The sequence below is a fragment of the Oncorhynchus gorbuscha genome, linkage group LG26 (genome assembly GCF_021184085.1).
Source record: "Oncorhynchus gorbuscha isolate QuinsamMale2020 ecotype Even-year linkage group LG26, OgorEven_v1.0, whole genome shotgun sequence".
Classification (NCBI taxonomy): domain Eukaryota; kingdom Metazoa; phylum Chordata; class Actinopteri; order Salmoniformes; family Salmonidae; genus Oncorhynchus; species Oncorhynchus gorbuscha.
The window spans coordinates 4,399,103-4,427,061 of record NC_060198.1 but is presented as its reverse complement, the minus strand read 5'-3'; the positions used below and the strand labels follow the sequence as shown (position 1 = coordinate 4,427,061).

At 47.8% G+C, this 27,959-nt stretch overlaps 1 protein-coding gene across 3 annotated transcripts in view; it reads right to left on the bottom strand.

Annotated features, from left to right (window-relative positions):
* Positions 1–27,959, bottom strand: part of LOC124015736 (neuronal-specific septin-3-like) — a 41,096-nt gene that overhangs the window by 7,634 nt on the left and 5,503 nt on the right. For all 3 annotated transcript variants that reach the window (XM_046331173.1, XM_046331171.1, XM_046331174.1), the window contains exons 2-6: positions 15,206–15,469; positions 14,857–14,985; positions 8,621–8,702; positions 8,189–8,326; positions 7,311–7,428 (exon numbers count right to left, since the gene is read on the bottom strand). In XM_046331173.1, the coding sequence (XP_046187129.1) occupies positions 7,311–7,428; positions 8,189–8,326; positions 8,621–8,702; positions 14,857–14,985; positions 15,206–15,467 (729 nt within the window). In that variant the 5' untranslated portion in view covers positions 15,468–15,469. The remainder of the gene's footprint in view (positions 1–7,310; positions 7,429–8,188; positions 8,327–8,620; positions 8,703–14,856; positions 14,986–15,205; positions 15,470–27,959) is intronic.

Here is a 27,959-nt window from a genome sequence, read left to right as displayed (position 1 = left end):
CTCTCCCCCTCCCTCTCTCACTCTCTCGCTCTCTCTTCTCTCTATCGTTCCGTTCCTGCTCCCAGCTGTTCCTATTCCCCTAATCAATCATTTAGTCTTCCCACACCTGTTCCCGATCCTTTCCCCTGATTAGAGTCCCTATTTCTTCCTTTGTGTTCCGTTCCTGTCCTGTCGGTTCCTTGTCTAGAATTCACCGTGCTGTGTTTGTGTATCGCCCTGTCGTGTCGTGTTTTCCTCAGATGCTGCGTGGTGAGCAGGTGTCTGAGTCTGTCTGGTTCAAGTGCCTTCCCGAGGCAACCTGCTGTTCACCTGCTGTTCAAGATCGAGTCTCCAGTTTGTCCTCGTCATTTCGAGTGAAAGTTGTGTTTTTTGTTTGTATTTACTTTACTGGATTAAAGACTCTGTTTTCGCCAAGTCGCTTTTGGGTCCTCTTTCACCTGCATGACAGAAGGAACCGACCAAGGAATGGACCCAGCGACTTCAGACGCTCGTTACACTGCCGTCGAGATCCAAGGAGCCATGCTCGGCAGACACGAGCAGGAATTGTCTGCTGCTCGCCATGCCGTGGAGAACCTGGCCGCTCAGGTTTCCGACCTCTCTGGACAGTTCCAGAGTCTACGTCTCGTGCCACCTGTTACTTCCTGGCCTGCCGAGCCTCCAGAACCTAGGGTTAATAACCCACCTTGCTACTCCGGGCAGCCCACTGAGTGCCGCTCCTTTCTCACGCAGTGTGAGATTGTGTTCTCTCTCCAACCCAACACATACTCTAGAGAGAGAGCTCGGGTTGCTTACGTCATTTCACTCCTTACTGGCCGGGCTCGAGAATGGGGCACAGCTATCTGGGAGGCAAGGGCTGATTGCTCTAACAAGTTCCAGAACTTTAAAGAGGAGATGATTCGGGTTTTTGACCGTTCAGTTTTTGGTAGGGAGGCTTCTAGGGCCCTGGCTTCCTTATGCCAAGGTGAACGGTCCATAACGGATTATTCTATTGAGTTTCGCACTCTTGCTGCCTCTAGTGAGTGGAACGAGCCGGCGCTGCTCGCTCGTTTTCTGGAGGGACTCCACGCAGTGGTTAAGGATGAGATTCTCTCCCGGGAGGTTCCTTCAGATGTGGACTCTTTGATTGCTCTCGCCATCCGCATAGAACGACGGGTAGATCTTCGTCACCGGGCTCGTGGAAGAGAGCTCGCATCAACGGTGTTTCCCTGCTCCGCATCGCAACCATCTCCCTCCTCTGGCTCAGAGTCTGAGCCCATGCAGCTGGGAGGGATTCGCATCTCGACTAAGGAGAGGGAACGGAGGATCACCAACCGCCTGTGCCTCTATTGCGGAGTTGCTGGACATTTTGTTAATTCTTGTCCAGTAAAAGCCAGAGCTCATCTGTAAGCGGAGGGCTACAGGTGAGCGCAACTACTCAAGTCTCTCCATCAAGATCCTGTACTACTTTGTCGGTCCATCTACGCTGGACCGGTTCGGGTGCTACATGTAGTGCCTTGATAGACTCTGGGGCTGAGGGTTGTTTCATGGACGAAGCATGGGTTCGGAAACATGACATTCCTTTCAGAGAGTTAGAGAAGCCTACGCCCATGTTCGCCTTAGATGGTAGTCATCTTCCCAGTATCAGATTTGAGACACTACCTTTAACCCTCACAGTATCTGGTAACCACAGTGAGACTATTTCTTTTTTGATTTTTCGTTCACCGTTTACACCTGTTGTTTTGGGTCATCCCTGGCTAGTATGTCATAATCCTTCTATTAATTGGTCTAGTAATTCTATCCTATCCTGGAACGTTTCTTGTCATGTGAAGTGTTTAATGTCTGCCATCCCTCCCGTTTCTTCTGTCCCTACTTCTCAGGAGGAACCTGGCGATTTGACAGGAGTGCCGGAGGAATATCATGATCTGCGCACGGTCTTCAGTCGGTCCCGAGCCAACTCCCTTCCTCCTCACCGGTCGTATGATTGTAGTATTGATCTCCTTCCGGGGACCACTCCTCCTCGGGGTAGACTATACTCTCTGTCGGCCCCCGAACGTAAGGCTCTCGAGGATTATTTGTCTGTGTCTCTTGACGCCGGTACCATAGTGCCTTCTTCCTCTCCGGCCGGGGCGGGGTTCTTTTTGTTAAGAAGAAGGACGGTACTCTGCGCCCCTGCGTGGATTATCGAGGGCTGAATGACATAACGGTTAAGAATCGTTATCCGCTTCCCCTTATGTCATCAGCCTTCGAGATTCTGCAGGGAGCCAGGTGCTTTACTAAATTGGACCTTCGTAACGCTTACCATCTCGTGCGCATCAGAGAGGGGGACGACGAGTGGAAAACGGCGTTTAACACTCCGTTAGGGCATTTTGAGTACCGGGTTCTGCCGTTTGGTCTCGCCAATGCGCCAGCTGTTTTTCAGGCATTAGTTAATGATGTTCTGAGAGACATGCTGAACATCTTTGTTTTTGTCTATCTTGACGATATCCTGATTTTTTCTCCGTCACTCGAGATTCATGTTCAGCACGTTCGACGTGTTCTACAGCGCCTTTTAGAGAATTGTCTCTACGTAAAGTCTGAGAAGTGCTCTTTTCATGTCTCCTCCGTTACTTTTCTCGGTTCCGTTATTTCCGCTGAAGGCATTCAGATGGATTCCGCTAAGGTCCAAGCTGTCAGTGATTGGCCCGTTCCAAGGTCACGTGTCGAGTTGCAGCGCTTTTTAGGTTTCGCTAATTTCTATCGGCGTTTCATTCGTAATTTCGGTCAAGTTGCTGCCCCTCTCACAGCTCTTACTTCTGTCAAGACGTGTTTTAAGTGGTCCGGTTCCGCCCAGGGAGCTTTTGATCTTCTAAAAGAACGTTTTACGTCCGCTCCTATCCTCGTTACTCCTGACGTCACTAGACAATTCATTGTCGAGGTTGACGCTTCAGAGGTAGGCGTGGGAGCCATTCTATCCCAGCGCTTCCAGTCTGACGATAAGGTTCATCCTTGCGCTTATTTTTCTCATCGCCTGTCGCCATCTGAGCGCAACTATGATGTGGGTAACCGTGAACTGCTCGCCATCCGCTTAGCCCTAGGCGAATGGCGACAGTGGTTGGAGGGGGCGACCGTTCCTTTTGTCGTTTGGACAGACCATAAGAACCTTGAGTACATCCGTTCTGCCAAACGACTTAATGCCCGTCAAGCTCGTTGGGCGTTGTTTTTCGCTCGTTTCGAGTTTGTGATTTCTTACCGTCCGGGTAGCAAGAACACCAAGCCTGATGCCTTATCCCGTCTGTTTAGTTCTTCTGTGGCTTCTACTGATCCCGAGGGGATTCTTCCTTATGGGCGTGTTGTCGGGTTAACAGTCTGGGGAATTGAAAGACAGGTTAAGCAAGCACTCACGCACACTGCGTCGCCGCGCTTGTCCTAGTAACCTCCTTTTCGTTCCTGTTTCCACTCGTCTGGCTGTTCTTCAGTGGGCTCACTCTGCCAAGTTAGCTGGTCATCCCGGTGTTCGAGGCACTCTTGCGTCTATTCGCCAGCGCTTTTGGTGGCCGACTCAGGAGCGTGACACGCGCCGTTTCGTGGCTGCTTGTTCGGACTGCGCGCAGACTAAGTCGGGTAACTCTCCTCCTGCCGGTCGTCTCAGACCGCTCCCCATTCCTTCTCGACCATGGTCTCACATCGCCCTAGACTTCATTACCGGTCTGCCTTTGTCTGCGGGGAAGACTGTGATTCTTACGGTTGTCGATAGGTTCTCTAAGGCGGCACATTTCATTCCCCTCGCTAAACTTCCTTCCGCTAAGGAGACGGCACAAATCATTATCGAGAATGTATTCAGAATTCATGGCCTCCCGTTAGACGCCGTTTCAGACAGAGACCCGCAATTCACGTCACAGTTTTGGAGGGAGTTCTGTCGTTTGATTGGTGCGTCCGTCAGTCTCTCTTCCGGGTTTCATCCCCAGTCTAACGGTCAAGCAGAGAGGGCCAATCAGACGATTGGTCGCATACTACGCAGCCTTTCTTTCAGAAACCCTGCGTCTTGGGCAGAACAGCTCCCCTGGGCAGAATACGCTCACAATTCGCTTCCTTCGTCTGCTACCGGGTTATCTCCGTTTCAGAGTAGTCTGGGTTACCAGCCTCCTCTGTTCTCATCCCAGCTTGCCGAGTCCAGCGTTCCCTCCGCTCAAGCGTTTGTCCAACGTTGTGAGCGCACCTGGAGGAGGGTGAGGTCTGCACTTTGCCGTTACAGGGCACAGACTGTGAGAGCCGCCAATAAACGCAGGATTAAGAGTCCAAGGTATTGTTGCGGCCAGAGAGTGTGGCTTTCCACTCGCAACCTTCCTCTTACGACAGCTTCTCGTAAGTTGACTCCGCGGTTCATTGGTCCGTTCCGTGTCTCCCAGGTCGTCAATCCTGTCGCTGTGCGACTGCTTCTTCCGCGACATCTTCGTCGCGTCCATCCTGTCTTCCATGTCTCCTGTGTTAAGCCCTTTCTTCGCACCCCCGTTCGTCTTCCCTCCCCCTCCCGTCCTTGTCGAGAGCGCACCTATTTACAAGGTACATAAGATCATGGACATGCGTTCTCGGGGACGGGGTCACCAATACTTAGTGGATTGGGAGGGTTACGGTCCTGAGGAGAGGAGTTGGGTTCCGTCTCGGGACGTGCTGGACCGTTCACTCATTGATGATTTCCTCCGTTGCCGCCAGGATTCCTCCTCGAGTGCGCCAGGAGGCGCTCGGTGAGTGGGGGTACTGTCATGTTTTGTCATTTATTATCTTGTCTTGTCCCTGTGCTTCCCATTCTATTCGTTTCCCTCTGCTGGTCTTATTAGGTTCTTTCCCTCTTTCTATCCCTCTCTCTCCCCCTCCCTCTCTCACTCTCTCGCTCTCTCTTCTCTCTATCGTTCCGTTCCTGCTCCCAGCTGTTCCTATTCCCCTAATCAATCATTTAGTCTTCCCACACCTGTTCCCGATCCTTTCCCCTGATTAGAGTCCCTATTTCTTCCTTTGTGTTCCGTTCCTGTCCTGTCGGTTCCTTGTCTAGAATTCACCGTGCTGTGTTTGTGTATCGCCCTGTCGTGTCGTGTTTTCCTCAGATGCTGCGTGGTGAGCAGGTGTCTGAGTCTGTCTGGTTCAAGTGCCTTCCCGAGGCAACCTGCTGTTCACCTGCTGTTCAAGATCGAGTCTCCAGTTTGTCCTCGTCATTTCGAGTGAAAGTTGTGTTTTTTGTTTGTATTTACTTTACTGGATTAAAGACTCTGTTTTCGCCAAGTCGCTTTTGGGTCCTCTTTCACCTGCATGACAAGTTAAGAACAAATTCTTATTTACAATGACAGCCTACCAGGAAACAGTGGGTTAACTGCCTTGTTCAGGGGCAGAACGATAGATCTTTACCGTGTCAGCTCTGGGATTCAGTCCAGCAACCTTTAGGTTACTGACCCACCACTCTAACCACTAGGCTACCTGCCGCCCCATTTAAGCCATGAAGGTCAGTCAATCCGGAAAATTTCAAGAACTTCGAAAGTTTCTTCAAGTGCAGTCGCAAAAACCATCAAGCGCCTTGAAACTGGCTCTCATGAGGGCCGCCACAGGAAAGGAAGACCAAGAGTTACCTCTGCTGCAGAAGATAAGTTCATTAGAGTTACCAGCCTCAGAAATCAGCAACTAACTGCACCTCAGATTGCACCTCACAGAGTTCAAGTAACAGACATCTCAACATCAACTATTCAGAGGAGACTGCGTGAATCAGGCCTTCATAGTCAAATTGCTGCAAAGAAACCACTACTAAAGGACACCAATAAGAAGAAGAGACTTGCTTGGGCCAAGAAACACGAGTAATGGGAATTAGACCGGTGGAAATCTGTCATTTGGTCTAATGAGTCCACATTCGAGATTTTTTGTTCCAACCGCCGTGTCTTTGTGAGACGCCGAGTAGGTGAACGGATGATCTCCGCATGTGTGGTTCCCAACATGAATCATTGAGGAGGAGGTGTGATGGTGTGGGGGTGCTTTCCTGGTGACACTGTCTGTGATTTGTTTAGAATTCAAGGCACACTTAACCAGCATTGCTACCACAGCATTCTGCAGCGATACGCCATCCCAACTAGTTTGCGCTTAGGGGGACTATGATTTTTTTCCACAACAGAACAATGACCCAAAACACCTCCAGGCTGTGCAAGGGCTATTTGACCAAGAAGGAGAGTGATGGAGTGCTGCATCAGACCTGCTGCATCAGATCTGGCCACCACAATCACCGACCTCAACCCAATTGAGATGGTTTGGGATGAGTTGTATCGCAGAGTGAAGGAAAAGCAGCCAACAAGTGCTCAGCATATGTGGGAACTCCTTCAAGACTGTTGGAAAAGCATTCCAGGTGAAGCTGGTTGAGAGAATGCCAAGAGTGTGCAAAGCTGTCATCAAGGCAAAGGGTTGCTACTTTGAAGATTCTAAAATACAACATCTACTATTTAACACTTTTTTGGTTATTACATGATTCCATATGTGTTATTTCATAGTTTTGATGTCTTCACTGTTATTCTACAATGTAGAAAATAGTACCCTGAAATAAAATGAAACCCTGGAATGAGTAGGTGTGTCCAAACTTTTGACTGGTACTGTACTTACTCATGATATACAGTACTTCTGCCAGGTAAGCCTACTTTGCAAATAACATTTAATTGAGAAGGTTTTGGGACATGTATTTCTGTCAACCAACAAGACGGTTATCACAATAACTGGCTAAACCCTGTGATAAACAAACATGAGCACCACATAGACAGACGGGCAATATTGCTGGAAATGAATTGGCAGATATTGTGTCAGATTTGGCTTTTTAACCCAATAGTGGCTAATTCAGGGGCGGGATAATGTCCATGTTGATTAGATAGTAGCTGCGAGCGCTTGCGATGTCTGATAATTATGAGATTTGTTTATGACAGTTTGGGGTGGAACACCTGAAAATTGCACGTACTTTCAGAATTGTTTGGCGAGCTACTCATTGGTGGGCTGTACGATTGGGGACCTCTGTTTTACACTCTTCCAATTATAATGTGGGGAAAGAACTATCAACCAAATCTATTCATTTTTAAATGTTGATTACTTCTTGCCATTATCATTCACCTGATGATACATATTTTTTTTGCTATGATGGGGGTCCCTGGGTTGCTGGTTTGCCTTGGCTGGGGTCCCTGGTTGAAGACCCCTGATCTAGACTGTAGTTTCACATAAACAGTATCATCCATAAAGGTCTCTCCCTGATACATGGCTGTTGTCTCCTTTGATGCCATAGAAGTCAACAGCCATGTATTAGGGTTCATCGAGGTCAAGGGTCAAGGTATCTCATCCCTCACCCTGTGTTTGAACTCATTCTTCTCGTCAGGGGTCATGGTGTCAGACTTGGCGATGACGGGGATGATGTTCACCACACGACTTAGGTGCTTCATGAACTCAATGTCTAGCTGTCGAAGACTGAGAGAGAGAGAGAGAGAGAGAGAGAGAGAGAGAGAGAGAGAGAGAGAGAGAGAGAGAGAGAGAGAGAGAGAGAGAGAGAGAGAGAGAGAGAGAGACATTACCTTGTCAGCTGGGATAGAAACAATTAGCAATCTTACAGCAAGGCTGGCATGCATTCGTGATTCTACAAACAGGATTGCATGCAGTGAACAAATCTTTACAAAAGCTTCCCAATTTCAACCCAAAACCCAGTCTTTTCAGAACAGTTCTATGTCTGTCTCCCGACTTTAGGACAGACACAGGCTCATTGAACAACAGTTGTGTCCCTGATCGAGGTCCTTGGGTGTAGGTGACAGCACAGAAAACATCCCGTTAACAGAAAACATCCCATTAGTCGCAATGATCAACGCAAGAAAAAGAACATGGTACACAGAAGACTAACTGTTTATGTAAAGAGAAATTTCACAGTTCAGATGAGTTGGCTTCATCTGTTGGAGCGAACCATGTTGCCTGGTTGTGTTGTGATGTAGCTCAAGAATGTGTTTAGATCTCAAAGTAAATGTCAGTACAGCTGGAAGTAAACTCATTAGAAATGAGAGAGAGAACTGAGAGGGAGTCTGTGTGTGTGCGTGAGCTTCCATGCATGCGTGCGCACGTGAACGCCAATCAGATGTCAATGAGGGATACTAGGAAGTGGCTGTAACTCGTGCATCCATATGAGCATGTTCTAAATTAGGACATTTCTATTTCTGAATCACATGATGTATTTTTAACTCACGAGTGTCCCGTTGGGGAGATAAAGTAGAGGCAGCAGTGAACTCTGGTGTCAGGGATCCGCTTCTTTCGAGCAATATTGACCTCTTCCTTCAGGAACTTCTCATACTGTTCGTTGATGTACTTGGAGATGGGATCCCAGCTGAAGATGAATGGAACATGGTGGGTGTTAGGAATATACAGTATAAATACACACAAAAGTGTTATAGCCGTGGTGGGTAGTTGGGTACGGTCAGGATAAGGAGAATGTACAGTATGTACATAGTTTGGCAGTTGTATAGTTTGGCAGTTCTATTTCTATCTGAATCATATGCACGGTTGACTCTAAATCCTACGCATGCCATTGTGCTTAACTAATTGAAAAATGTAGTGACCCCAAACAAAACATAGACTGTGTGTAAGCGCACAATAATGAACATTCTTCCCACATACTCACCAGTTTTCATTGTTGATCTGATCACCAAAACCCGGTGTGTCGATTACTGTCAACTTCATCTTCACTCCGCCCTCCTCGATCACTGCAACGTTCAATTACCACATTCAATACAACATTCAGACTGTAAGTACTTTTGCCAAAATCAAGTGACAAAAAGTTAAACATGCAACCAGTCAATAAATATGTGCGTTTTGTCCTTGTCTCGTAGATGGGGGTTTTCTTTGATGTCAGTGAGGATGACAAATGTGCAACGATGCAGAAATAAAGCTAGCACTACAGTGTTTTTGGCCAGACAGAAAAAGACGGAAGCTCTTCTCTGCCTCTGTGTCTTTCTGGGATGCCAGGTGGGCGGCACATGCCAGTTGTGCCAGTCTAAGACACCTCAGGGCATATTCTGTCAAGTCTTCCGAAGCCCGCTGCTCTGCGCATGGCAGTGCAACACCATGCCATCACTACAACATTGGTTATTGTCATGCAGGTGAAAGAGGACCCAAAAGCGACTTAACAGAAACAGAGTTTATTCAAGTCCAAACAGAAAACGACAAATCCTGAATCCTTAACAGGAAATGTCCAAACAGGGAATAACAGAAATCCTCTAGTCTGTAGAGGGGAATAACAGGAGAAGCGGCCACAGACTGCAGGTCGCTTCGGGTAGGCGCAGGCCGTAGCTGACAGAGACACCTGCTCACACGCAGCATCTGATGAAGGCAAAAACACGACAGGACAGGGCGATACACAATCACAGCACGGTGAATTCTAAACAAGGAACCGACAGGACAGGAACGGAACACAAAGGAAGAAATAGGGACTCTAATCAGGGGAAAGGATCGGGAACAGGTGTGGGAAGACTAAATGATGATTAGGGGAATAGGAACAGCTGGGAGCAGGAACGGAACGATAGAGAGAAGAGAGAGCGAGAGAGTGAGAGAGGGAGGGGAGAGAGAGGGATAGAAAGAGGGAAAGAACCTAATAAGACCAGCAGAGGGAAACGAATAGAATGGGGAGCACAGGGACAAGACATGATAATAAATGACAAACATGACAGTACCCCCCACTCACCGAGCGCCTCCTGGCGCACTCGAGGAGGAATCCTGGCGGCAACGGAGGAAATCATCGATGAGTGAACGGTCCAGCACGTCCCGAGACGGAACCCAACTCCTCTCCTCAGGACCGTAACCCTCCCAATCCACTAAGTATTGGTGACCCCGTCCCGAGAACGCATGTCCATGATCTTATGTACCTTGTAAATAGGTGCGCTCTCGACAAGGACGGGAGGGGGAGGGAAGACGAACGGGGGTGCGAAGAAAGGGCTTAACACAGGAGACATGGAAGACAGGATGGACGCGACGAAGATGTCACGGAAGAAGCAGTCGCACAGCGACAGGATTGACGACCTGGGAGACACGGAACGGACCAATGAACCGCGGAGTCAACTTACGAGAAGCTGTCGTAAGAGGAAGGTTGCGAGTGGAAAGCCACACTCTCTGGCCGCAACAATACCTTGGACTCTTAATCCTGCGTTTATTGGCGGCTCTCACCGTCTGTGCCCTGTAACGGCAAAGTGCAGACCTCACCCTCCTCCAGGTGCGCTCACAACGTTGGACAAACGCTTGAGCGGAGGGAACGCTGGACTCGGCAAGCTGGGATGAGAACAGAGGAGGCTGGTAACCCAGACTACTCTGAAACGGAGATAACCCGGTAGCAGACGAAGGAAGCGAATTGTGAGCGTATTCTGCCCAGGGAGCTGTTCTGCCCAAGACGCAGGGTTTCTGAAAGAAAGGCTGCGTAGTATGCGACCAATCGTCTGATTGGCCCTCTCTGCTTGACCGTTAGACTGGGGATGAAACCCGGAAGAGAGACTGACGGACGCACCAATCAAACGACAGAACTCCCTCCAAAACTGTGACGTGAATTGCGGGCCTCTGTCTGAAACGGCGTCTAACGGGAGGCCATGAATTCTGAATACATTCTCAATAATGATTTGTGCCGTCTCCTTAGCGGAAGGAAGTTTAGCGAGGGGAATGAAATGTGCCGCCTTAGAGAACCTATCGACAACCGTAAGAATCACAGTCTTCCCCGCAGACAAAGGCAGACCGGTAATGAAGTCTAAGGCGATGTGAGACCATGGTCGAGAAGGAATGGGGAGCGGTCTGAGACGACCGGCAGGAGGAGAGTTACCCGACTTAGTCTGCGCGCAGTCCGAACAAGCAGCCACGAAACGGCGCGTGTCACGCTCCTGAGTCGGCCACCAAAAGCGCTGGCGAATAGACGCAAGAGTGCCTCGAACACCGGGATGACCAGCTAACTTGGCAGAGTGAGCCCACTGAAGAACAGCCAGACGAGTGGAAACAGGAACGAAAAGGAGGTTACTAGGACAAGCGCGGCGGCGACGCAGTGTGCGTGAGTGCTTGCTTAACCTGTCTTTCAATTCCCCAGACTGTTAACCCGACAACACGCCCATAAGGAAGAATCCCCTCGGGATCAGTAGAAGCCACAGAAGAACTAAACAGACGGGATAAGGCATCAGGCTTGGTGTTCTTGCTACCCGGACGGTAAGAAATCACAAACTCGAAACGAGCGAAAAACAACGCCCAACGAGCTTGACGGGCATTAAGTCGTTTGGCAGAACGGATGTACTCAAGGTTCTTATGGTCTGTCCAAACGACAAAAGGAACGGTCGCCCCCTCCAACCACTGTCGCCATTCGCCTAGGGCTAAGCGGATGGCGAGCAGTTCACGGTTACCCACATCATAGTTGCGCTCAGATGGCGACAGGCGATGAGAAAAATAAGCGCAAGGATGAACCTTATCGTCAGACTGGAAGCGCTGGGAAAGAATGGCTCCCACGCCTACCTCTGAAGCGTCAACCTCGACAATGAATTGTCTAGTGACGTCAGGAGTAACGAGGATAGGAGCGGACGTAAAACGTTCTTTTAGAAGATCAAAAGCTCCCTGGGCGGAACCGGACCACTTAAAACACGTCTTGACAGAAGTAAGAGCTGTGAGAGGGGCAGCAACTTGACCGAAATTACGAATGAAACGCCGATAGAAATTAGCGAAACCTAAAAAGCGCTGCAACTCGACACGTGACCTTGGAACGGGCCAATCACTGACAGCTTGGACCTTAGCGGAATCCATCTGAATGCCTTCAGCGGAAATAACGGAACCGAGAAAAGTAACGGAGGAGACATGAAAAGAGCACTTCTCAGCCTTTACGTAGAGACAATTCTCTAAAAGGCGCTGTAGAACACGTCGAACGTGCTGAACATGAATCTCGAGTGACGGAGAAAAAATCAGGATATCGTCAAGATAGACAAAAACAAAGATGTTCAGCATGTCTCTCAGAACATCATTAACTAATGCCTGAAAAACAGCTGGCGCATTGGCGAGGCCGAACGGCAGAACCCGGTACTCAAAATGCCCTAACGGAGTGTTAAACGCCGTTTTCCACTCGTCCCCCTCTCTGATGCGCACGAGATGGTAAGCGTTACGAAGGTCCAACTTAGTAAAGCACCTGGCTCCCTGCAGAATCTCGAAGGCTGATGACATAAGGGGAAGCGGATAACGATTCTTAACCGTTATGTCATTCAGCCCTCGATAATCCACGCAGGGGCGCAGAGTACCATCCTTCTTCTTAACAAAAAAGAACCCCGCCCCGGCCGGAGAGGAAGAAGGCACTATGGTACCGGCGTCAAGAGACACAGACAAATAATCCTCGAGAGCCTTACGTTCGGGAGCCGACAGAGAGTATAGTCTACCTCGAGGAGGAGTGGTCCCCGGAAGGAGATCAATACTGCAATCATACGACCGGTGAGGAGGAAGGGAGTTGGCTCGGGACCGACTGAAGACCGTGCGCAGATCATGATATTCCTCCGGCACTCCTGTCAAATCGCCAGGTTCCTCCTGAGAAGTAGGGACAGAAGAAACGGGAGGGATGGCAGACATTAAACACTTCACATGACAAGAAACGTTCCAGGATAGGATAGAATTACTAGACCAATTAATAGAAGGATTATGACATACTAGCCAGGGATGACCCAAAACAACAGGTGTAAACGGTGAACGGAAAATCAAAAAAGAAATAGTCTCACTGTGGTTACCAGATACTGTGAGGGTTAAAGGTAGTGTCTCAAATCTGATACTGGGAAGATGACTACCATCTAAGGCGAACATGGGCGTAGGCTTCTCTAACTCTCTGAAAGGAATGTCATGTTTCCGAACCCATGCTTCGTCCATGAAACAACCCTCAGCCCCAGAGTCTATCAAGGCACTACATGTAGCACCCGAACCGGTCCAGCGTAGATGGACCGACAAAGTAGTACAGGATTTTGATGGAGAGACTTGAGTAGTTGCGCTCACCTGTAGCCCTCCGCTTACAGATGAGCTCTGGCTTTACTGGACATGAATTAACAAAATGTCCAGCAACTCCGCAATAGAGGCACAGGCGGTTGGTGATCCTCCGTTCCCTCTCCTTAGTCGAGATGCGAATCCCTCCCAGCTGCATGGGCTCAGTCTCAAAGCCAGAGGAGGGAGATGGTTGCGATGCGGAGCAGGGAAACACCGTTGATGCGAGCTCTCTTCCACGAGCCCGGTGACGAAGATCTACCCGTCGTTCTATGCGGATGGCGAGAGCAATCAAAGAGTCCACATCTGAAGGAACCTCCCGGGAGAGAATCTCATCCTTAACCACTGCGTGGAGTCCCTCCAGAAAACGAGCGAGCAGCGCCGGCTCGTTCCACTCACTAGAGGCAGCAAGAGTGCGAAATTCAATAGAATAATCCGTTATGGACCGTTCACCTTGGCATAAGGAAGCCAGGGCCCTAGAAGCCTCCCTACCAAAAACTGAACGGTCAAAAACCCGAATCATCTCCTCTTTAAAGTTCTGGAACTTGTTAGAGCAATCAGCCCTTGCCTCCCAGATAGCTGTGCCCCATTCTCGAGCCCGGCCAGTAAGGAGTGAAATGACGTAAGCAACCCGAGCTCTCTCTCTAGAGTATGTGTTGGGTTGGAGAGAGAACACAATCTCACACTGCGTGAGAAAGGAGCGGCACTCAGTGGGCTGCCCGGAGTAGCAAGGTGGGTTATTAACCCTAGGTTCTGGAGGCTCGGCAGGCCAGGAAGTAACAGGTGGCACGAGACGTAGACTCTGGAACTGTCCAGAGAGGTCGGAAACCTGAGCGGCCAGGTTCTCCACGGCATGGCGAGCAGCAGACAATTCCTGCTCGTGTCTGCCGAGCATGGCTCCTTGGATCTCGACGGCAGTGTAACGAGCGTCTGAAGTCGCTGGGTCCATTCCTTGGTCGGTTCCTTCTGTCATGCAGGTGAAAGAGGACCCAAAAGCGACTTAACAGAAACAGAGTTTATTCAAGTCCAAACAGAAAACGACAAATCCTGAATCCTTAACAGGAAATGTCCAAACAGGGAATAACAGAAATCCTCTAGTCTGTAGAGGGGAATAACAGGAGAAGCGGCCACAGACTGCAGGTCGCTTCGGGTAGGCGCAGGCCGTAGCTGACAGAGACACCTGCTCACACGCAGCATCTGATGAAGGCAAAAACACGACAGGACAGGGCGATACACAATCACAGCACGGTGAATTCTAAACAAGGAACCGACAGGACAGGAACGGAACACAAAGGAAGAAATAGGGACTCTAATCAGGGGAAAGGATCGGGAACAGGTGTGGGAAGACTAAATGATGATTAGGGGAATAGGAACAGCTGGGAGCAGGAACGGAACGATAGAGAGAAGAGAGAGCGAGAGAGTGAGAGAGGGAGGGGGAGAGAGAGGGATAGAAAGAGGGAAAGAACCTAATAAGACCAGCAGAGGGAAACGAATAGAATGGGGAGCACAGGGACAAGACATGATAATAAATGACAAACATGACAATTATAAATGCCATCACTACAACATTATAACATGAATTGGCCTCTGAAAGCTAACCAAACAACCGAACCAAGCAAATGATAGCTCTAATCAAATATCAACAGTAGAAGATACACACATACTCACACAAACACTCCCACGCACACACTCTATCCCTCTCTCTCTTGCACACACGCACGCACGCACGCACGCACGCACGCACGCACGCACGCACGCACACACACACACACACACACACACACACACACACACACACACACACACACACACACACACACACACACACACACACACACACACACTCTATCCCTCTCTCTCTTGCTCACACACACACATAAATGTCTCTCTCACCGTGGGACACAGCCTTGATCTCCACTGTCTTGGGGATCTTATGCTCGCTGCCCCATCCTGAGCTCCACCTGCTGACCTGGGACTTGAACAGCGTGTTCACCAGCGTTGACTTCCCCAGCCCGCTGTGACCTGAGAGAGAGGGTGGAGGGAGAGCATGGTTTGAGGCATGATGTTGTTGAGGAAGAGAGACAGAACAAGGGAGAGACAGAACAAGGGAGAGGCACGACTTCATTTCATGTTTCATGTCTCTGTGTTTGCTCACACCATGGGTTCACTTACTCTTCAGAAAGACACTAAATACATCAATCATACCAGACACAAACAGAAGAGGTTGTCCTTCCTTACTTACCCACTATCATAATATTGAAGTCGAAACCAGCCTTCATGGTCTTCTTCCTCATCTGCTCGATGATGGTGTCAATCCCAATGTATCCCAGCAACGTGGATCCACCGCCAGAGTGTCCCAACCCGGGAACTCGATCAACCCCGACCCCGCCACCTAGCCCTGATGGTCCATGGGGTGCTGTGGGGGATGGTGCTGCCACATGAGGGGGCTTGGCAGGGACAGCAGGTTTGGGTCTCACTTCAGGGGGAACAATGGACTCTGACATGTCTGGAGGGTAAAACAGGCTTTTATTAGGCCTATTTCATTGGGCTATATACTGTACAGTACCTTCAGAAATTATTCATACACCTTGACTTTTTCCACATATCGTTGTGTTACAGCCTGAATTTAAAAGGGATTCAATTGAGAAGTTGTGTCACTGGCCTACACCTAATATCCCATTATGTCAAAGTGGAATTATGTTTTTAGACATGTTTATACATTTATTAAAAATGAAAAACTGAAATGTCTTGAGTCAATAAGTAGCCAACCCCTTTGTTGCGGCAAGCTTAAATAAGTTCTGTAGAAAAAATATACTTAACTAGTCATATAATAAGTTGCATGGACTCACTCTGTCTGCAATAATAGTGTTTAACATTAAATAGTGTTTAACATTTGAATGACTACCTCATCTCTGTACTCTACACATACAATTATCTGTAAGGTGCCTCAGTCAGGTAGTGATGGTGAATTAATACACCCAGGCACAACAAAGACACAGGCATTCTTTCTAACTCAGTTGCCAGAAAGGAAGGAAACTTCTCACTGATTTCACCATGAGGCCAATGGTGACTTTAAAACAGTTACAGAGTTTAATGGCTGTGATATGAGAAAACTGAGGATGGATGAACAACATTGTAGTTACTCCACAATACTAACTTAAATGAGAGTGAAAAGAAGGAAGAAATTAACTTTATCTCCTGAATACAAAGCTTTATGTTTGGGGCACATCCAACACAACACATCACTGAGTACCTCTCTTCATATTTTTAAGCATGATGGTGGCTGCATCATGTTATCGGTATGCTTGTCATCTGTCACACCCTGATCTGTTTCACCTGTCTTTGTGATTGTCTCCAACCCCCTCCATGTGCCGCCCATCTTCCCCATTATCCCCTGTGAATTTATACCTAAGTTCTCTATTTGTCTGTTGCCAGTTCGTTTTGTTCATTCAGACATGCCAGCGTTTTTACCCTTGCTCTTGTCCTGTCTATAGTGCATGTTTCCTAGTTTTCTGCCTGCGACACCATCTCCTCCCAAGGAGCCACCATTGGGAGGCATGAGGAACTGCTTCGTGGCTGAACGAAGCAGTTCCTCAAACTGCTGGCTGAACTCCATGACTGGACATCAGACATTTTGCTGGAGCAATTACGCAGGTGGTCTAACCCCACAGCCCCTCAGTAGCCCAGCTGCTAGCAGCGCCGTCTCATCGGTCACTCCACCTTCTCGGGAGCCCCACTTACCTCCCCCGGAATGCTTCAATGGAGAGCCGAGCACCTGTCGGACATTTCTACCTCCGTGTGCCCTCGTTTTCTAGCTTCAGCCCTCCTCCTTCCCCTTGGACCGCTCCAAGATAGCCCATCTCATCACGCTGGAGGGCCAGGAGGGCTCTCATCTGAGTTTGTGCTGTATGGGAACAGCAGCCGGCCCTATGCGTTAGTCTAGAGGGGTTTGTGGGAGAGATAAAGGTTTTTTACGCCCCGTTCTCTGGGAAAGAAGCTGACTGGAAGCTGATCCAGCTTCGGCAGGACTCCCGCAGTATGGCAGACTATGTGGTGGAGTTCTGCACGTTGGCAGTGGAGAGTGCTTGGAACCAAAAAGCACTGTTCGATATGTTCCTGCACGGTGTCTCTGAGGAGGTCAAGGACAAGCTTGCAACTCGGGAGTTACCTATGGATCTCGATTCCCTCAATGCTTTGACCATCCGAATCAATGGACGACTACTGGAACGACGGAGGCAGAGGAAATTCGACTTTGCTTGCACGTCCAGGGATTCCAACTTGCCTCCGAGTCACCCGGAGGTCCCCAACGATCCCATTGCAGAGGGAACCAGAGGCTTCCCGGCCTTCCCCGAGAGTCGCCAAAGACGGCTGAGTCACCGCTTCCCAATACTATGCAACTAGGTAGAGCTTGGCTATCGCCAGCGGAACGGCAATACAGGATCAACACGAAGAGTTGTCTGTATTGCGGGACTCTTGGTCATTTTGTATCCTCTAGTCCTTTAAAAGAATATAGGCTCACTGGTAGGAGTGAGTAGTCTGGTGGGATATATGGAGAACTTTCCTGCCTCTCTTGCTCACACCCCTTTTCATGCCATACTCTTGTGGAGAAACCAGTCTAAATCTCTATGGGTCCTCATTAACTCTGGGACCGATGAAAGCTTTTTGGACGCTACCCTGGCTTCCGAGTGTCATGTTTTGTCTTATTTTGTCTTGTCATTTTGCTTTTCCCTCTGTTCGTTTTCCCCCTGCTGGTCTTTTTAGGTTCGTTCCCCTCTTTCTCTCTTCCTCCCTCTCTCTCTTCTCTCTATCGCTCCGTTCCTGCTCCCAGCTGTTCCTATTCCCCTAATCAATCATTTAGTCTTCCCACACCTGTTCCTTATCTTTTCCCCTGATTAGAGTCCCTATTTCTTCCCTTGTTTTCCGTTCCTGTCCTGTCGGATCCTTGTCTATTGTTCACCGTGCTGTGTCTGTGTATCGCCCTGTCGTGTCGTGTTTCCCTCAGATGCTGCGTGGTGAGCAGGTGTCTGAGTCTGCTACGTTCAAGTGCCTTCCCGAGGCAACCTGCAGTTCAAGATCGAGTCTCCAGTCTGTTCTCGTCATTACGAGTGGAAATTGTGCTTTATGATTGTATTTTTGCTTTACTGGATTAAAGACTCTGTTTTCGCCAAGTCGCTTTTGGGTCCTCATTCACCTGCATAACAGAAGGATCCGACCAAGAATGGACCCAGCGACTATGGATTCTCTCTACTCTACTCTCGAGTTCCAGGGAGCGATGCTCGGCAGATACGAGCAGGAATTGTCTGCTGCTCGGCATGCCGTTGAGACCCTGGCCGCTCAGGTCTCCGACCTCTCAGGACAGTATCAGAGTCTTCGTCTCGTGTCACCAGCTACTTCCGGTTCTTCCGAGCCTCCGGAACTTAGGGTTAATAACCCACCATGTTATTCTGGGCAGCCCACTGAGTGCCGCTCCTTTCTCACCCAGTGTGATATAGTGTTCTCTCTCCAACCCAACACATACTCAAGAGAGAGAGCTCGGATTGCCTACGTCATATCACTCCTTACTGGTCGGGCTCGGCAGTGGGGCACAGCTATCTGGGAGGCAAGCGCTGAGTGTACTAACAATTATCTGAACTTTAAAGAGGAGATGATAAGGGTTTTTGATCGCTCAGTTTTTGGGAAAGAAGCTTCCTGGTCCCTGTCTTCCCTATGTCAAGGTAATCGATCCATAACGGATTACTCTATAGAGTTTCGCACTCTTGCTGCCTCCAGTAACTGGAACGAGCAGGCGTTGCTCGCTCGTTTTCTGGAGGGACTCCACGCTAAGGTTAAGGATGAGATTCTCTCTCGGGAGGTTCCATCCAGCGTGGATTCTTTGATTGAACTCGCTATTCGCATTGAACGACGGGTAGATCTTCGTCACCGAGCTCATAGAAGAGAGCTCGCGTTAACTGTGTCTCCCCTCTCTCCGACACTACCGTCTTTCCCCACTGACTCAGGTGTTGAGCCCATGCAGCTGGGGGGTATTCGCATCTCGACTAAGGAGAGGGAACGGAGAATCACCAACCGCCTCTGTCTCTATTGCGGTTCCGCTGGTCATTTTGTCATTTCATGTCCAGTTAAAGGCCAGAGCTCATCAGTAAGCGGAGGGCGACTGATAAGCGCTACTAGACGGTCCTCTCCGTCAAGTACCTGTACTACCATGTCGGTCCATCTACGCTGGACCGGATCGGCAGCTTCCTGCAGTGCATTAATAGACTCTGGGGCAGAGGGCTGTTTTATGGACGAAGCCTGGGCGCGGGAACATGACATTCCTCTCAGACAGTTAGGGGAGCCCACGGTCATGTTTGCCTTGGATGGTAGTCCTCTCCCCAGTATATTATATGAAACACTACCTTTAACCCTCACTGTATCTGGTAACCATAGTGAGACCATTTCTTTTTTGATTTTTTGTTCACCTTTTACACCTGTTGTTTTGGGTCATCCCTGGCTAGTGTGTCATAATCCTTCTTTTGATTGGTCTAGTAATTCTATCCTTTCCTGGAACGTTTCTTGTCATGTGAAGTGTTTAATGTCTGCTATTTCTCCTGTTTGTTCTGTCCCCTCTTCTCAGGAGGAACCTGGTGATTTGACAGGAGTGCCGGAGGAGTATCATGGTCTGCGCACGGTCTTCAGTCGGTCCAGAACCAACTCCCTTCCTCCTCACCGGTCGTATGATTGTTGTCCTGATCTCTTCAAGAAGCGTTTTGCATCCGCTCCTATCCTTGTTGCACCTGACGTCACTAAACCGTTTATTGTTGAGGTTGACGCGTCGGGGTGGGCGTGGGAGCCATTCTGTCCCAGCGCTCCGATACTGACGATGGGGTCCACCCTTGTGCGTATTTTTCTCATCGCCTGTCACCGTCGGAACGTAACTATGATGTGGCTAACCGCGAACTGCTCGCCATCCGTTTAGCCCTAGGCAAATGGCGACAGTGGTTGGAGGGGGCGACCGTTCCTTTTGTCGTTTGGACTGACCAAAAGAACCTTGAGTACATCCGTTCTGCCAAACGACTGAATGCGCGTCATGCTCGTTGGGCGTTGTTTTTCGCTCATTTCGAATTCGTTATTTCTTATTGCCCGGGTACTAAGAACACCAAGCCTCATGCTTTATCCCGTCTCTTTAGTTCTTCTGTGGCTTCTACCGATCCCGAGGGGATCCTTCCTGTTGGGCGTGTTGTCGGGTTGACTGTCTGGGGAATTGAGAGACAGGTTAAGCAAGCACTCGCGCACACTGCGTCGCCGCGCGCTTGCCCTAGTGGCCTTCTTTTCGTTCCTGTTTCTGCTCGTCTGGCTGTTCTTCAGTGGGCTCACTCTGCCAAGTTAGCTGGCCATCCCGGCGTTCGGGGTACGCTTGCTTCTATTCGCCAGCGGTTTTGGTGGCCTACTCAGGAGCGTGACACGCGCCGTTTCGTGGCTGCGTGTTCGGACTGCGCGCAGAAGAAGTCTGGTAATTTTTTTTCTGCTTCTGCTCCTGGTCTTGCTGGGTCTCAGTCTGTTCCCTGCCATCGCATCTCTCCTGTACTTGTTCCTGCCCTTGCTGTGTCTCAGTCTGTCCCTAGTTGTTACTCTCCTGGCCTGTTTGGTCCTGTTTGCTCTAAAGCTTTCAGTTCTCTACCCGTGTCTCATTTTTTTTTTAGAGTAGTACCCTAGTTTCCTTTTTTTTCGTTTTTCCGTTACGGTCCTGAGGAGAGGAGTTGGGTTCTTTCTCGGGACGTGCTGGACCGTTTTTGTTCTATGATTTCCTCCGTTGCCGCCAGTGTTCCTCCTCGAGAGCGCCAGGAGGCGCTCGGTGAGTGGGGGGGTACTGTCATGTTTTGTCTTATTTTGTCTTGTCATTTTGCTTTTCCCTCTGTTCGTTTTCCCCCTGCTGGTCTTTTTAGGTTCGTTCCCCTCTTTCTCTCTTCCTCCCTCTCTCTCTTCTCTCTATCGCTCCGTTCCTGCTCCCAGCTGTTCCTATTCCCCTAATCAATCATTTAGTCTTCCCACACCTGTTCCTTATCTTTTCCCCTGATTAGAGTCCCTATTTCTTCCCTTGTTTTCCGTTCCTGTCCTGTCGGATCCTTGTCTATTGTTCACCGTGCTGTGTCTGTGTATCGCCCTGTCGTGTCGTGTTTCCCTCAGATGCTGCATGGTGAGCAGGTGTCTGAGTCTGCTACGTTCAAGTGCCTTCCCGAGGCAACCTGCAGTTCAAGATCGAGTCTCCAGTCTGTTCTCGTCATTACGAGTGGAAATTGTGCTTTATGATTGTATTTTTGCTTTACTGGATTAAAGACTCTGTTTTCGCCAAGTCGCTTTTGGGTCCTCATTCACCTGCATAACACCGAGCTGAACATCCCCACTCAGACGGGCACTCTATAGGCCACGTCACTCATATTACCACTCCCATCAACCTACGGGTGTCAGGGAATCACAGCGAGACTATTCAATTCCTGCTCATCAAGTCTCCTCAGATTCCCATCGTTTTGGGATTCACCTGGCGACACAATCCCCTCATCAACTGGTCTACTGGTGCCATCATGGGCTGGAGTCTGTTCTACCACGCCCACTGTGTGAAGTCAGCGCAACATGCCCTGGGACGTCTTCCTGTGAGCTTGGAAGGTGCCCCGGACATCTCTGCCATTCCCGCGGAGTACAAGGACCTTCGGGAGGTGTTCAACAAGGCTCGAGACACTTCGCTTCCTCCGCACCGACCATATGACTGCGGGATTGACCATCTCACTAACACCACTGCTCCCCGGGGATGACTGTACTCGCTGTCAGATCCGGAGACCAAGGCTATGGACACCTACATTGGAGACTCCCTAACTGCATGAATTATACAGTCTTCGTCCTCTCCCGCCGGCACAGGGTTCTTCTTTGTGGAGTAGAGAGACAATAGCCTGCGCTTGTGCATCGACTACCGGGGACTCAATGACATAACGGTGAAGAACCACTACCCGCTACCACTCATCTCCTCGGCCTTCGAGCCGCTCCAGGGGCCCACCGTGTTTTCTAAGCTGGATCTACGGAACGTCTACCACCTGGTGCTGATATGGGAGGGGGATGAGTGGAAGACCACCTTCAACACGGCCAGCGGCCACTACAAGTATTTGGTCATGCCATTTGGCCTCACCAACGCCCCTGCTGTGTTCCAGACTCTGGTAAATGATGTTCTCCGCGACATGTTGAACCAGTTCGTCTTCGTCTACATTGATGACATCCTCATCTTCTCCCGCTCCCCCCAAGAACATGTGCTTCACGTCCGATAGGTTCTTCAATGCCTCCTGGAGAACCAGTTGTTTGTTAAGGCAGAGAAATGTGAGTTCCATCACTCCACCATCCCCTTTCTGGGGTACATCATCTGTGCTGGGAGTGTTCAGATGGATCCCAGGAAGGTGAGGGAGGTGGTAGATTGGTCCCAGCCTTTGTCCAGGATGCAGCTACAACATTTCCTGGGGTTCGTCAACTTCTATCGCCGCTTCATCCGGGGATACAGCACCCTGGTTTCCCCCTGTCAGCAATCACCTCTCCCAAGGTTCCATTCACGTGGTCCACTCCTGCTGACCGGGCGCTCCGGAACATCAAATACAGCTGCTCCCATCCTGGATCATCCTGACCCTTCCCGTCAGTTTGTGGTGGAGGCCGATGTGTCTGATGTAGAGGTGGGGGCGGTCCTGTCCCAGCATTCTGCCCTGGAAATGAAGCTACATCCCTGCGCCTTCTCCCATCGCCTCAACACCACGAAGAAAAACTACAGTGTAGGACATTGTGATCTTCTCGCAGTGAGGATAGCATTGGAGGAATGGAAGCACTGGCTGTAAGGAGCGGAACACCCATTCATCGTATGGACCGACCACAAAATCTGGAGTATCTCCGCACCGCCAAATGCCTCAACTCCAGGCAAGCTAAATGGGCCCTGCTGTTCACACGGTTCAACTTCTCCCTCTCATATCGGCCAGGATCCAAGAATGTCAAGCCAGATGCACTGTCTCGCCGTTATAGCCCCACGGCTATTACCCCGGAGCCTGAGACTACCCTTCCCACCTCGTGCCTGGTAACGGCACACTGCTGGAGAATAGGGAAACAGGTCCGGGAGGTGCATAGTTCCCAGCTGAAGGAGGTCGGCATACCTTATGCCCAAATGTTTGGAGAGGCCGGTCGGCCATCCTCAAGACCACCTCCAGGTATCGAAGACAAGCGGATCGCCACCGGACCCCGGCTCCCCGGTATCATCTCGGGCAGAAGATATGGCTGTCCAACTGGGATCTGCCCCTCTGGGTGGAATCTTGCAAACTCTTCCCCCAGTTTATCGGCCCGTTTCCCATCTCCAAAATCATTAGCCCCCCTGCTGTTCGTTTTCTGTTGCCCCGGACCCTTCATATACATCCTACCTTTCAAGTGTCCAGAGATAAACACATGTCTCACAGCCCTTTGTCTCCTGCTTTTCCCTTTGCTTCGGTCCTTTGCTTTCTGCCTGCCCTGACTCTAAGCCTGCCTACCGTCCCATACCTTTGTCCCACTACCCTGGTTTACCGATATAAAGAAATGGAATAGAGCTACGCACAGGCAAAATCCTAGAGGAAAACCAGGTTCAGTCTGCTTTCCAACAAACACTGGGAGACAAATTCACCTTTCAGCAGGACAATAACCTAAAACATAAATATACACTGGACTTGCTGACCAAGACGACATTAAATGTTCCTGAGTGGCAGTTTTGACTTAAAGCGGCTTGAAAATCTATGCCAAGACTTGAAAATGGCTTGAATAATTTTTTTAAAGGATAATGTACAAATTAGAGGTCGACCGATTATGATTTTTCAACGCCGATACCGATACTGATTATTGGAGGACCAAAAAAGCTGATACTGATTAATCGGCTGATTTTTATATATATATATTTGTAATAATGACAATTACAACAAAACTGAATGAACAATGAACACTTTTATTTGAACTTAAAATACATAAATAAAATCTACTTAGTCTCAAATCAATAATGAAACATGCTCAATTTGGTTTAAATAATGCAAAAACACAGTGTTGAAGAAGAAAGTAAAAGTGCAATATGTGCCATGTAAAAAGCTAACGTTTAAGATCCTTTCTCAGAACATATGAAAGCTGGTGGTTCTATATTCCCAGTTAAGAAGTTTTAGGTTGTAGTTATTATAGGAATTATGACGTGACGACTATTTCTCTCTATACCATATGTATATACATATACCTTTGACTATTGGATGTTCTTATAGGCACTTTAGTATTGCCAGCCTAATCTCAGGAGTTGATAGGCTTGAAGTCATAAACAGCGCTGTGTTTCAAGCATTGCGAAGAGCTGCTGGCAAACGCAGTAAAGTTTGAATGAATGCTTACAAGCCTGCTGCTGCCTACCACCACTCAGTCAGACTGTGCTTTCAAATATCAAATCATAGACTTAATTATAATATAATAAACACAGAAATATGAGCCCAATGTCATAATTTGGTCAAATTCGAAAACTATCATTTCGAAAACAAAATGTTTATAATTTCAGTGAAATAATTAAGTCTAAATATTGCTGTTACATTGCACAGCCTTCAATGTTATGTCATAATTATGTAAAATTCTGGCAAATTAGTTTGCAACGAGCCAGGCAGCCCAAACTGTTGCATATACCCTGACTCTGCTTGCATTGAACTCAAGAGTAGTGACACAATTTTCCTAGTGAATATTGCCTGCTAACATGAATTTCTAAATTATTTCTAAACTAAATATGCAGGTTTAAAAAAATATACTTCTGTGTATTGATTTTAAGAAAGGCATTTATGTTTATAGTTAGGTACATTGGTGCAACGACAGTGCTTTATTTGCGAATGCGGTTGTTAAAGCATCACCCGTTTGGCGAAGTAGGCTGTGATTCGATGACAAATTAAAAGCCACCGCATTGATTATATGCAACGCAGGACTAGCTAGTTAGCCTAGTAATATCATCAACCATGTGTAGTTAACTAGTGATTATGTGAAGATTGATTGTTTTTTATAAGATAAGCTTAATGCTAGCTAGCAACTTACCTTGGCTCCTTGCTTCACTAGCGTAACAGCTTCCTCGTGGATTGCAATGTAATCGGCCATAATCGGCATCCAAAAATGCAGATTACCGATTGTTTTGAAACCTTGAGATCGGCCCTAATTAATTTGGCCATGCCGATTAATCGGCCGACCTCTAGTGCAAATATTGTGAAATCCAGGTGTGCAAAGCTCTTAAGAGACTTACCCAGAAAGACTCACAGCTGTAATCGCTCCCAAAGGTGATTCTAACACCCAGGGGTGTGAATACTTACGTAAATTAGATATTTATTTCATTTTCAATACATTTGCAAACATTTTCAAAGACACATTTTTACTTTGTCAATATGGGCTATTGTGTGTAGATGAGTGAGATTTTTAAAATATTTAATCAATTGTGAATTTAGACTGTAACACAACAAAATGTGGACTAAATGAACAGGTATGGCACATTTCTGAAGACACTGTAAAGAGAATGATACCTGTGGCAGACTGGTTTACCACAGTAAATAGTGCACTACTGTACAACAGATGGTGATGAAAACAGACATATGGCTATGCATGCGCAATTTGAGCCTAGGACACTCCAGGGCATACAAACGTAGCTGCTTCTGTGTATGAGTATGAGATCATCCATAAGCCTTGACATACAGTACCAGTCAAAAGCTTGGACACACCTACTCATTCAAGGGTTTTTCTCTATTTTTTTATACTATTTTCGACACTGTAGAAAAATTGTGAAGACATCAAAACTATGAAATAACACATATGGAATCATGTACAGTGAGGGAAAAAAGTATTTGATCCCCTGCTAATTTTGTACGTTTGCCCACTGACAAAGAATGGTAGGTTTATTTGAACAGTGAGAGACAGAATAACAACAAAACAATCCAGAAAAACGCATGTCAAAAATGTTATAAATTTATTTGCATTTTAATGAGAGAAACAAGTATTTGACCCCTCTGCAAAACATGACTTAGTACTTGGTGGCAAAACCCTTGTTGGCAATCACAGAGGTCAGACGTTTCTTGTAGTTGGCCACCAGGTTTGCACACATCTCAGGAGGGATTTTGTCCCACTCCTCTTTGCAGATCTTCTCCAAGTCATTAAGGTTTCGAGGCTGATGTTTGGCAACTCTCTCCACATATTTTCTATAGGATTAAGATCTGGAGACTGGCTAGGCCACTCCAGAACCTTAATAATGTTATGGCTGCTGTCCCCGTACAGGGACCAACATCAGGGGAAATTTCAGAGTGACAACTAAAATTACAATTTCGTAACATTAAACATTCTTGAAGCCTGAAATGTGGCAAAAGGTCGCAAAGTTCAAGGGGGCCGAATACTTTCGCAAGGCACTGTATATATATATATTATATATAAAAAATATAAAAAATATAAAAAATTTGCAATGAAATGTGTAGTTTGTTTTTGTGTGTGTGTGTGTGTGTTGGTTTGTTTGTGTGTGTGTGTGTGTGTGTATGTATATATATATATATATATATATATATATATATATATATATATATATATATATATATATATATATATATATGTATACACAACAATGGCCGGAGTTGAATGGAACACCTTAGTGACTGTTCCCTCTGCTCTATACAATCAATACATATCTGTTTATTTTATGTGATGATAAAAGGCTCATACAATACAAATATTTTTTTTATATTTTCTTTCACAGTGATAGCGACTCCGACTGGGAGGCCCCGGTGCCAAGCTGCCCGCTCATATGCCACAGTTCATTACTGCAGGCATGACTGTGCCTCAGAGCCAAAAGGGCACAGCATGGGGGTGTCGTTGTGTTCTGTGTCGCATGAAATGCACCACTTGTTCAGTTTGCCTCTGCATTACATCAGAAAGAGACCGCTATGGGACATGGCACAGGCAGAAAAATATTACGACGAGGACTTCTAAGGGGTGTGTACTGTTTTTTTATATATTTATTTTCTAATATTTTTTTAACATTTTTTTTGTGTGTGTTAGAATTGCTTTTTGATATGTTGTATATAGTTATTTGCACTGCTGTATATAGTTATAGGTCATTTCACCAATTCGGCCACTTGGGTACATTTGGGCAACTTGTGTGGGACACCTGGGTGACTTCATGCTAAATGTCATGTAGCTCACCCATTCCTGAAGTTATCAGTCTGAAACTTTGCACACCTACAGATGCCCTCTTGTGTTATCCATCAAATTTATCTCCAGCATCCTATCTGACTGTGTGGCTATTCTAGTACATGTGAAAGATGATACTACAGCAATAAAAAACAGAAAACGTATGCTCTTTCTTTCTCTTTTCTTCCACCAGATCTACTGTGTTATATTCTCCTACACTCAATTAACATTTCCACAAACTTCTGAATGTTTCCATTCAAATTATACCAAGAATATGCATATCCTTGCCTCTGGGGCTGAGCTACAGGCAGTTAGATTTGGGTATGTCTTCAGGCGGAAATTGAGAACAAAGGGTTGCAGCCATAAAAGGTTTGTGCTTCTTCTTGAGCCACTCCTTTGTTGCCTTGGCCGTGTGTTTTGGATGATTGTTATGCTGGAATACCCATCCACAACCCATTTTCAATGCCCTGGCTGAGGGAAAGAGGTTCTCACCAAGATTTGACGGCACATTGCCCCGTCCATCGTCCCTTTGATGCGGTGAAGTTGTCCTGTCAACTTAGCAAAAAAAAAACACCCCCAAAGCATAATGTTTCCATCTCCATGTTTGACGGTGGGGATGGTGTTCTTGGGGTCATAGGCAGCATTCCTCCTCCTCCAAACACAGCGGGTTGAGTTGATGCCAAAGAGCTCCATTTTGGTCTCAATCTGACCACAACACTTTTACCCAGTTGTCCTCTGAATCATTCAGATGTTCATTGGCAAACTTCAGACGGGTATGTATATGCGCTTTCTTGAGCAGGGAGACTTTG